The 12,262-nt window shown below is 42.4% G+C and overlaps 1 protein-coding gene across 6 annotated transcripts in view; it reads right to left on the bottom strand.

The window, feature by feature from the left end:
- The window catches only part of CYB5R4 (cytochrome b5 reductase 4), an 83,898-nt gene that overhangs the window by 32,896 nt on the left and 38,740 nt on the right, over positions 1–12,262 (bottom strand). For all 6 annotated transcript variants that reach the window (XM_077812764.1, XM_077812760.1, XM_077812761.1 and 3 more), the window contains one exon: positions 17–157. In XM_077812764.1, coding sequence (XP_077668890.1) covers positions 17–157 — 141 coding nt within the window. The remainder of the gene's footprint in view (positions 1–16; positions 158–12,262) is intronic.

The following is a 12,262-nucleotide window of genomic DNA, read 5'->3' as shown; positions in this document are numbered from 1 at the left end:
ATTCAGCTATTCTTACCTGCAATAATTTGTTTGAGGTAAACGTGGTGCCCAACAGGAACCTGGAGATGAGTACTCTGTGGCAACATTAAGCAGAAAAGTTTGGTGTCATGGGTGACTTCTGTCTTAGAAATCAGTTTGCACCTTCTGTAGCACAGCCCTAAAAGAGAAGGATTGAGAGGTTTTTTGTTTTTGTTTTTTAATATGCCTGGTAAAGCATCCAAGTTAGGCTCTGACGTGCAAAAGTATTCAGAAAACAACTATATTTTTATGGGGTTTCTACAGATACAAAACTTATGTTCAATTTTCATTTAAAAATAAGTAAATACACGCAAAAATTATATGTAACCTTCAAGCACCGAAAAACTCCTCATATAGCTCTTGGTGCCATTAAATCTAAGCACTTTACCATTACAGTATATAGCACTTTTCCTCCTTACAGAACAGGTCATCCAGATCACTAATGATAAAAGCCTATACTTTTCTGGGTCTCGGAAAATTTCACGGAAAAGTAGTAAAAGCAAGAGCTTCTAAACAGAAAAAGGGTTTTTATAGCAAAAGGACATTTTTATTGGATTAAAGTAAAAGCGTTTAAAACAAACTGTTCCAGCTGAGCTGTCTGTACATATGTCCCCAATTGCTTTATTTTCAAGGAGCATCAAATATGTGTAAAAGAGCCAAGAACATCTGACCATACCATTATACCTGCAAGCGTATGTGCAGGATACTGTCCATCCAGTTTGCTCTGCAATTTTCAAAGTTTGTAATTTGGCTAATTTAGAGTCTAATTTGCTAGTTACATATTACTGTTATTGAAACATGTCATCATTTTCTATGGTGTTTTGCTGCATATATTATTGCACTGAGTTACTTTAACATATAGCAATTAATATGGAGATCATCACTCTAGAAAACTGCTTAAAAATGTAATATGTTTGAGATATTGAACATATTTTTCATAAACATTTTTTCATGGTTTCTGTCTAATATATCCTATAAGAGCTTGCTTTGGATGAGTGAAAAGAAAACTCCAGATGTTATGCTTTGGGTGTATGAGCAGGATTCCTACATCATTTTATTTGAAAAGGCAATAAAGGAGTTTCATATTCTGAAATGATCATTTCAAGGTTCAGCAAGATAGCAGCAGCTATATTCCAGCACATAAAACCTTCTCAGTCAGTACTGCATATAAACTCTTTTGTAGGATAAAAATCTTCTAGAAAGGTGTAGCGGCTGATGGAGAAGAATTTTATCTGATGGACAAGATTTTATGTACACAATGGAAAAGATTTTATACATTGGCTACCCTTTGTGTATACATTTTCAATCATTAGGAAAAAATGACAAAAAGTGACTTGTAATGCTAAACATTTTCAAAAACTGTCCTTTATCAGGATCTACTGAAGATTCAGCTATCAATTTTTGTGCAGTTACACAATTTTGTTTTAGCGATACAACAAAAAGTGAAACTTCCACAAATTGCAGTACGAGATCAATTTTGAATACTTCCTATTAAAAGCATATGAAGAGAAACTAAAACACACACAAAAATTCAAGTTGTACAAAAACTCACAAGTGACGTTTCCACACTAACTTTATATATAAAGAAAAACACGAATTTACACCCCATTACAACGTTAACTATGGAGATACAGTCAGTGCCTCCATATTTTCCTGGAGACACAATAAATCACTATGTTCACTGAAAGACATCAATATATGCCAAGAATTTCATAGACTTTCATAAGCAGCATCTGGAAAGCTCTGCATTAAGATAATAAATCCCAAAAATGCAATAGTTTATTTGAGTGTGACATTATAGAGGCCAAATTTATTTACTTCCTCTCAGTTAATTTTCATGGAATTTACTGCAAAACACTTCTAATGCACTCATTTACACGCGTTAGTTACCTGATTAGTTAACATAACCTCAAAGATTAATATCTGGAACAAACAAATTTACATTTATCACATGGTTTTCAGCCAAGTTTTAAATACAGTACTGTGCCACAGAATTCCTAATTATCTGAAGGGAGCATGACCTGCTTGCTAAATCTTATCTGAAAGCTCACACTGCTGCTTCAATTTCAAAACCTGAAGACATTTCCCCCCATGTATTCAAATAGCTAAATAGCTCTCTTTTTGCCACAGAATCTTAGTTCCTCACAAACATTTATGATATTATTCTCACAACAGACCTGTGAGGTAAAGCAGTATTACTTCAGTGTTGAAACTGGGAACTCAGGAACAGACTAAAGGTATGTCTGCAATTTGACACCCACAGCTGGCCTGTGCCAGCTGAGTCAATCTCATGAGGCTGGGGCTAAGGGGCAGTTTAACTGCAGAGTAGATGTTTGGGCTCAAACTGGAGACTCGGTTCGAGGATCCTATGAAGTGGGAGGGTCCCAGAGCTCAGGGTGCAGACTGAGTCCAAATGTCTACACCACAATTAAACAGCCCCTTAGCCTGAACCTTGTGAGCCCAAGTAAGCTGGCACAAGCCAGCCACAAGTGTCTAATTGCAGCATAGACATACCCTCAGTGGCTCATGCCTCAGGTCACACAAAGCCTGTGGCAAAACCAGGAACTGATCATAGATCTTGGTCCAAATCCAGCATTTGATCCCAAGATTATTATTCATTTTACAGTAGCACCTAAAGACCTCAACTGAGCTCTGGACCATATTGAGACACTTTCTACTCTAAATTTTTACCATCTAAAACAAGACAGAAAACGGATGGCACAGAAGACTACACAGCTGGTCAGTGATAGAGCCAGGAAAAGAACCCAGGTCACATGAGTCCCAATCCAGCACCCTATGCACTACTAGACTACACTGTTGTTGGACCTTCCTCTCTCACCAAGTCTGTGTTAATAAATTTTAAAGGCCAAAAGGCCTCAATCATCTAGTCTGACCTCTTGCACTACACAGATCATTATACTTCACCCAGCTATCTACCACTGTAATTTGTGCTTGGCTAAAACAAAAATTTCCAGAAATGTGCCCAAGTCTTGATTTGAAAACCTCTAAAACAGAGGTAGGCAAACTACGGCCCGGGGGCCACATCTGGTCCTCCAGACGTTTTAATCCAGCCCTGGAGCTATCTCCAGGAAGTAGGGTTTGGGGCTTGCCCTGTTCCAGCACTCCAGCCGGGGAGCAGAGTCAGGGTCTTGCCCCACTCTGCATGGCTCCTGGAAGCAGCGGCATGTCCCCACTCCGGTTCCTACATGTAGGGGCAGCCAGGGGGCTCCACACGCTGCCCCCACCCCAATCGCCACCACCACAGCTTCCATTGACTGGGAACCGCAGCCAATGGGATCTGCAGGGGTGGTGCCTGCACACAGAGCAGCACGCAGAACTGCCTGGCCGCGCCTCCACATAGGAGCCAGAGGAGGCACATGCCACTGTTTCTGGGAGCTGCTTCAGGTAAGCGCTGCCCAGAGCTTGCCCCCCTGACCCCCTCCCATGCCCCCAACCCCCTGCCCCAGCCCTGATTCCCTTCCCACCCTCCGAACCCCTCGGTCCCAGCCCAGAGAACCCTCCTGCACCCCCCAATTCCTCAACTCCAGCCCCACTCCAGAGCCCGCATCCCCAGCTGGAGCTCTCACACCCTTCTGCACCCCAACCCCCAATTTCATGAGCATTCATGGCCCACCATACAATTTCCATACCCAGATGTGGTCCTCGGGCCAAAAAGTTTGTCCACCCCTACTTTAAAAGATGGAGAATCCCCCACTTCCCTTGCCAGTTTGTTCCACTGGTTATTCATTCTCACTGTTAAAAATGGGTGCCTAATTTCTAATTTGAAAGTGTCTGGCTTCAGTTTCCAGCCATTAGTTCTTGTGATGCCCTTTTCCACTACATTAAAGAGCCCTCTTACTACCCGGTATTTTCTCCCCATGAAGGTACTTGGACACTAGTCAGTTCACCTCTCAATCTTCCTTTTGTTAAACTAAAGATTGAGCTCTAAAATTCTCTCACTATAAGGCATTTTCTCTAATCCTGGAATCATTTTTATGGCCCTTTTCTGCGCCATCTGCAATTTTTCAAAAATCCTCCTTAAAATGTGGGCACCAGAACTGTAAGCAATATTCCAGTATCGGTCTCACCAATGCTGTTACATTGATGATCATCTCCACTCCATTCTTTACACCAGTATTGACTACTTTTTACTGCTCTCCCTTTGGGAAGTCCACCTTGCCAACCCTCAATCCTTTATGGATTCACTCCTGTATCAGTTTTCAGAGAAGCAGCCATGTTAGTCTGTATCTGCAAAAAGAATAGGAATACTTGTGGCACCTTAGAGACTAAACAAATTTATCAGAGCATAAGCTTTCAGGAGCTACAGCTCACTTCATCGGATGCATAGAATGGAACATATAGTAAGATATGTGTGTGTATATATATATATATACACACACACACACACAGAAGTTGGAAGTTACCATACAAACTGTGAGAGGCTAATTAGTTGAGATGAGCTATTATCAGCAGGAGAGGAAAACAAAAACAAAAACACCTGTAAAAAGAAAAGGAGTACTTGTGGCACCTTAGAGACTAACCAGTTTATTTGAGCATGAGCTTTCGTGAGCTACAGCTCACTTCATCAGATACATCAGATGTATCTGATGAAGTGAGCTGTAGCTCACGAAAGCTCATGCTCAAATAAACTGGTTAGTCTCTAAGGTGCCACAAGTACTCCTTTTCTTTTTGCGAATACAGACTAACACGGCTGTTACCCAAAAACACCTGTAGTGATAATCAAGATGGCCCATTTAGACAGTTGACAAGAAGGTGTGAGGATACTTAAAGAAATAGATTCAATATGTGTAATGATCCAGCCACTCCCAGTCTCTATACAAACCCAGGTTAATGGTATCTAGTTTGCATATTAATTCAAGCTCAGCAGTTTGTCCTTGGAGTCTGTTTTTGAAGCTTTTCTGTTGCAAAATTGCCATCCCTTAAATCTTTTACTGAGTGGCCACAGAGGTTGAAGTGTTCTCCTACCGGTTTTTGAATGTTATGATTCCTTGAATATTATGTTGTGCCCATTTATTCTTTTGTGTAGAGAGTGTCCGGTTTGGCCAACGTACATGGCAGAGGGGCACTGCTGGCACATGATGGCATATCTCACATTGGTAGATGTGCAGGTGAACGAGCCCCTGATAGCGTGGCTAATGTGATTAGGTCCTATGATGGTGTCACTTGAATAAATATGTGAACAGAGTTGGCATCGGGCTTTGTTGCAAGGATAGGTTCCTGGGTCAGTGTTTTTGTTGTGTGGTTGCTGGAGAGTATTTGCTTCAGGTTGGGGGGCTGTCTGTAAACGAGGACTGGTCTGTCTCCCAAGATCTGTGAGAGTGAGGGATCATTTTTTAGGATAGGTTTTAAATCTCTGATGATGCACTGGAGAGGTTTTAGTTGGGGTCTGAAGGTGACAGCTAGTGGTGTTCTGTTATTTTCTTTGTTGGGCCTGTCCTGTAGTAGGTGACTTCTGGGTACTCTTCTGGCTCTGTCAAATCTGTTTTTTCACTTCAGTAGGTGGGTACTGTAGTTTTAAGAATGCTTGATAGAGCTCTTGTATGTGTTTGTCTCTGTCTGAGGGATTGGAACAAATGCTGTTGTATCTTAGAGCTTGGCTGTAGACAATGGATCGTGTGGCGTGTCCTTGATGGAAGCTGGAGGCATGTAGGTAAGTATAGCGGTCAGTCTCTATGCAAAAGAATAAATGGACACAAATCTGACATCAGGAATCATAACATTCAAAAACCGGTAGGAGAACACTTCAACCTCTACGGCCACACAGTAAAAGATTTAAGGTTGGCAATTTTGCAACAGAAAAGCTTCAAAGACAGACTCCAAGGACAAACTGCTGAGCTTGAATTAATATGCAAACTAGATACTATTAACCTGGGTTTGAACAGAAATTGGGAGGGGCTGGATCATTACACATATTGAATCTATTTCCCTAAAGTTAAGTATCCTCACGCTTTCTTGTCAACTGTCTAAATGGGCCATCTTGATTATCACAACAAAAGTGTGTTTGTTTTTTTTCTCTCCTGCTGATAATAGCTCATCTCAACTAATTAGCCTCTCACAGTTTGTATGGTAACTTCCAACGTGTGTGTGTGTGTGTACGCGTGCGTGTGCGTGTCCCCCTAGATGAATTTACACTCACCAGTTTTGAAATGGTGATCAGCCATAATGACAGGTTTCATAGTAGCTGTGTTAGTCTGTATTCGCAAAAAGAAAAGGAGTACTTGTGGCACCTTAGAGACTAACCAATTTATTTGATCGTAAGTTTTCATGAGCTACAGTTCACTTCATCATTAATCAGCCATAATGTTTCACACTTTTAAAAAAACGGAATTAAATGCTTTTTGCAGCATTTTCCACAAAAGTTGCATCACTGTGCTCATGTATGGGAACCAGGAAAATAAGCCAGAAAATCTAATTTCGTTGTCCAAACTAAATGAAGTACAAATAGTAAACAAAAAGCATTAAAGTTACTTAAATGGTTTAATATGGATTAATTTAAGTAATAAGTAACAAAAATATTTTACTAAGTATGATTTTGGCCTAATAGTGTTTCTTTAAAGAGTCTCTTATATAAAGTTGGTGTCAGTAGCATAGTATTAAAGTGCTTGCCTGTCACCTCTGGGGCCTGAGTTCGATTCCTGCCTGGCACAGCAGTATGAATATATTGTGATGATCTCAACCTATCTCCTGATGGGTAGATTTCCATACCATGCACTTTCCAGAAAACCACCTACAAGAAAATCACGTCTCAATGACTGGAAGAATAGAACAGTTGCTATGTTCTACCACTGTACTAAGTGTATTTCAATGGGTACATGCTGCCTTTATTCTACAAATATATGTTCTAACAGAATGCCAGTACCATGGCCCTCAGTTTTTGTTTACACTTTACTGGAAAGATATGCCTAACTACAGTTAAGATTAAAATCAATTAATTATTCAACTGATTCTCTTTAAAGTATCAGATGATTGCTGAAACATACCTTTCATACAACATTTGACTTCAAATATCACCTACATTGCAACATAGAACAAAAACTAACAAAAGAGAGTTTTTTTTAACTCTCCAGTGCATCATCAGAGATTTAAAACCTATCCTAAATAATGATCCCTCACTCTCATAGATCTTGGGAGACAGACCAGTCCTCGTTTACAGACAGCCCCCCAACCTGAAGCAAATACTCACCAGCAACCACACAACAAAAACACTGACCCAGGAACCTATCCTTGCAACAAAGCCCAATGCCAACTCTGTCCACATATTTATTCAAGTGACACCATCATAGGACCTAATCACATTAGCCACGCCATCAGGGGCTCGTTCACCTGCACATCTACAACAATTGTAGTGTTAAAACTGCTAATTGTGTTAGTATATCCTAAGACAGAGTCTGTTCTCAAAGTATTGCTTTGAACAACAAATGCACACACATACAGACTCAAAGCGATACTTTGTAACAACTACTCACACAGAGAGAGACTCAAAGCAATATTCTGTAACAGAAACAGCACACAGAGACTCCCTGCCCTTTTGTTGTATTTATTTCACTTTGTTAACAATTGTGATTAAAATAGAGATAGAGGATGTATGTAGATTGATGCTTGGTGTGGATAATAAATGAATGATCAGGGAGGTGCCAGCCTAAGAATCCAGCGTCCATCAGCCAAAGAAGGCTTCAAGTGGAAACAACCAGAGGTCCCCTAGAGGGCAGACTGGAATCCACCAACAGCCTCAAGGATGGGAGAACCACAGAACAAGATAACATCTGGCAGCACGGAGCCGTCAGGAATGTGCCATCTGCTGATTCAGCAGCAGCATGATGAAGCAATTCCCATAGACCAGCATAGGAGTAAATGCCTATAAAAATGGACTCTAGAAAGCGAGAACTTTGGGGTCTGATTCTGCAAACCAACTTCCAGGAGCATCAGATGAGCATCTGACAAGGCCCTGCTCCCTCCTCCTGTCCAGACCACCTAGCTAGCGGCTTGGCATAAACAACTTTAAGGATGGTAACTCTGATAACCTTGCAGAACCTGTGCGTGTGTATGAATGAATGTGTAAATAAATATGAAATTGAATGGAATGTTATAGCTATAATTAACTGCTTACTATGATTGTTTCTGTATTCACAATAAATGTGGTATTTTGCCTTATTCCCTTTAATAAGGTCCTGCTGGTTTTTATTTTATTGGTATAACATTTCCATATGTGTCTGGATTTCCACATATCTGTTTGTCTAGATTTACATACAGAAGGCCATAACTGCACCAAAATAAATTACCATACTATTTCAATCAGAAAGTCAGCTAAAATCTACAGCAAACAAGTCAATTCCTTAAATTAAGAAGAACTATTTTTCCATTGCTGCATTCTCAAGCTATCTAGTCAGTGATGGCTGAGCCACAGGGAAACCTATTCATTCTTCCATTTAAATAAAAATGTTTTTGCAAAACGATAGCTAAGGCTGGAGGCGATGTTTGGCAAACAGAGATGTGCGCTTGGGATCAGAGATCATCTGCAGTGCCCATCTGACCACACATGTGCACCTCCCCTCTCTAGAGCCGTGAACAGGACTATATAAGCATCCAACCGCCCCCCAGTTCTCTCTCTGTTGCAGAGCTTATGTTTCAGTTCCAAAGCAGAAGGGAGGAGGGTGGGTAGTGGTGCACCCAGAGGGGGACAAATCTCAAAGAACCTCAATTACTGCACCGGGTAAGTAACCTTATCTTCTTCGAATGATATCCCAATGGGTGCTCCCCTCTAGGTGACTAGACAGCAGTGCCCCTCACTGGAAGGCTGGGGCTTTGGAGCAGCATTTACTGCAGATGATAGGACAGTATGTCTAAGGACAGTATCTGCTGCATGTTGTGAGTAATAGCGTAGTGACGGGCAAAGGTGTCTGCTGATGCTTTTGTGGCCATTTTGCAAATGTCAGCAGCAGGGATGTTACTGAGAAAAGCAATGAAAGTGGAGAGCGAGCAGGTGGAATGTGCTCTAATTCCAGTAGGAGGTTGTCAACTGTGTAACTGGCAGGACAGATGTATACACTGTGAGATCCACTTGGAAAGGCATTGCTTTAGAGATGGCTGCGCCCTTGGATCTTTTGGCCATTGAAGGGAATAAACGTGGCAATTTTTGGAAAGGTTTACTTCTGTCCAGGTAGAAAGCTAACACACGTCTGACGTCCAGGGTGTGCAGTGCTGCCTCCTGTTGGTTGCCATGATGGTTCGGAAAGAAGCAAGGAAAGGTGGACAGGTTGACTGATATGGAAAGAGGATGGTACCTTGAGTAAAAATTTAGTACGTGGATGTAGCATAACTTTGTCTTTCTGAAGAAGTGTGTACAGAGAATATGCTGTAAGAGCACCAATTTGGCCAACCTGTCGGGCAGACATGATAGCAACAAGAAATGCCATTTTCATCTATAAGTGAACGTAGGAGCATGTTGCCATTGGTTTGAATGGAGGTCTAGTAAGAGAGCGTAGGATGAGGCCAGGGTCCCAGGTCAGGGTTGGATCCTGTATGTGAGAGTAAATATTTTGGAAGTCCTTCAGGAAATGTTTCATGAGTGGGTGTTTGACGACAGAGTGGGCATCTATGTGGCAGTGGAAAGTTGTGATGGCTGCCAAACGCACACGAATGGAGCTGGTGGATAATCCTGATTGTTTAAGGTGTAAAATATAATCCAGGATAAGTGGTAGTGGAGAGCTTATTGCGTCGACCTGATGGGAGGTGCACCAGCATTGAAATCTAATCCATTGGTGGAGGTACAGTGCGTCTAGTCATGTTGCAACTGCTACTCAAGAGTATCTGTCTATCTGCTTCCAAACAGGTTATTTCCAAATCCCAGAACCATGGAGGAGCCATGTTTCAGGTGGAGAAGTTATGGATTAGGGTGGAGGATGCAACCTGCATCCTGTGAAAGGACTCACGGAGTTGATGGAGAGAGCTCGGTTGGCATGCCATCATGCGAAGGAGGTAAGTATACCAGATCTGTCATGGCCATGTTGGAGTTATAAGGATGACACAGGCTTTTTGGTCCCCCTGTATCTTGTGGAGTACTCAAAACAGAAGGGTGAAAGGAGGGAAGGCATAGAGCAGTAGCGCATCCCATGAGAGGAGGCATGCATCTCCCAGATATCTATGTCCCAGTCCTGCTCTAGAGCAAAATCGAGAATTTTGCAGTGTGGCAAAAAGATCTATAGTGGGGAATCCTCAGCAGTTGAAGATGAGCTGACAGATTCATGTATCCAGTTCCCACTCGTGCTTGTAGGATAATCTCTTGCTCAATGAGTCCGCAGCAGTGTTCTGGTTTCCAGGGAGGTATGTGGCCAAGGTCGTGATGTCGTGTTGGATACACCAGTTCCATAATTTCAGTGCCGCCAAGCATGAAGAGTAGGACCAACTCTGATGGTGCAATGTGTAATAAGTGGGAAGAAAAGTTGGCAGGCATTCCGATCACTCATAGCTCTAGGAGGTTGATGGGTAGGGTGTATTCGGTCAAGGACCATCTGCCCTGCACTGTATGAGTGTGAAGGTGCACTTCCCCAACTGATTAAGGAGGCATCAGTTATTAGAATCATGATCAGCATGGGTTGAAGGAAAGGAACCCCGACACAAATGTCCTTGGGCTGTGTCCACCAGGGTAGTGAGTCCTTTGCATGGATAAGAATTTGTGCAGGCTGTGTCTGTGAGGTATGTATACTGTGCATAGCCATGCCTGAAGATATCACATGTGTAACCATGTGTACTTTACCATGAACGTGGCCGCTGCCATATGGCTGAGTAGCTGGAGATATGTCCTGGCAGAGATTTGGGGGCAGGCTCGTACCATATATACAATGGTCGAAAATCTGTGAGCTGGAAGAAAGGCTCTGGCTTCTATGGCATCTAACTGTGCCCTGATGAACTCTAGGGATTGTACCACCACTAAAATAGATTTCTCCAAGTTCACATAAAGGCTGAGATTCGTGAAAAGGTCCATTGTCAAATGGATGGAATGAAGAGCGTCTGTTGCAAATGGAGACTTGAGGAGATGGTCGTCTAAGTGTGGAAAGATGAGGACATCCTGTGTGCGGAGGTAGGCAGCAACTACTGCAAGGATCTTGGAAAATACACAATGGGCCGTTGACAGTCCGAAAGGCAGTACTTTGTACTGATTATGATCAGTGCTCATGCTGAACTGAAGAAAACATCTGTGGGCAGATGTATTGTGATATGGAAACATGCATCTTGGATGCATCAATGGCCGAGAACCAGTCTCCCTGTTCCAATGCTGGAATAATGGTAGACAGAATAACCATCTTGAAGCGTTGCAGTTTGATTAATTTGTTTAGGTTTTGAAGGTCCAAGATTGGTCAGCACTCACCCAATTTCTTCTGGATCAGAAAATAATGGGAGTAGAAACCCTCTATATTAGGAAGGGACCAGTTCTATGACTCCCTGTTGCAGAAGATCTATTTCTTCTCATAGAATAGGGTAGTGAGATGGGTTCCTGAAAAGGGACAGGTAGGAATAGTGGCGGGGCAGGACAGATACGAAAGGGGTGAAGTATCCTTCCCTGATGACCTCTAGAACCCACCAGTCTGAGGTATTTAGCCTCCATGATGGAAAGAAAGGAGCCAATCAGTTGCCAAACTGGTGAGATGTCAAGATGGTTGGTGTGACTGGAACAGGAGAAGGTATCTTGACCACACCTTCAAAATTGTTGTTTGGCTAGAGGTGCGTGATAAGTTGCTCCTTGAGGAGTTGCCTGTCTGCATTTGGTAGGGGGCTTTTTTGTCACCAGCGTTGAACGTCATAGTGCCACTGGCCGTGATCGTGGGGGAAGTTGGTATTTCTGCAGGTGTCTCTTTGGAACGGATGTGTAAATGCTGAGAGAGCGGAGAGTAGCTCAGGAGTCTTTAAGGGAGTATAGAGAATCACTCTTATGCTCCATGAATAATTTGGGATCCTCAAAGGGTAGGTCCCTCCACACTAGTTTGTACCTCCTTACAAAGACCAGAGAGGTGCAGCCAGGACAGCAGCCTCATGACTACTGCAGTCGCGATGGAATGGGCAGAAGTATCCACAGAGTCTAGAGAGACTAAGACTGTACGGGCAAAAGGTGTCCCTCAGATATAAGCGCTTGGAATTGTTCTTTCTTGGCATCAGGAAGGTCTTGGCAGAGATCCTCTACCTTAGAGTAGTTGAGGTAGTTGTACTTGGCCATAAGAGCCTCATAATT

Source organism: Eretmochelys imbricata, chromosome 3, assembly GCF_965152235.1.
Source record: "Eretmochelys imbricata isolate rEreImb1 chromosome 3, rEreImb1.hap1, whole genome shotgun sequence".
Classification (NCBI taxonomy): domain Eukaryota; kingdom Metazoa; phylum Chordata; order Testudines; family Cheloniidae; genus Eretmochelys; species Eretmochelys imbricata.
The sequence above is the reverse complement of the archived record's forward strand: the minus strand, read 5'-3'. Positions and strand labels throughout refer to the sequence as shown.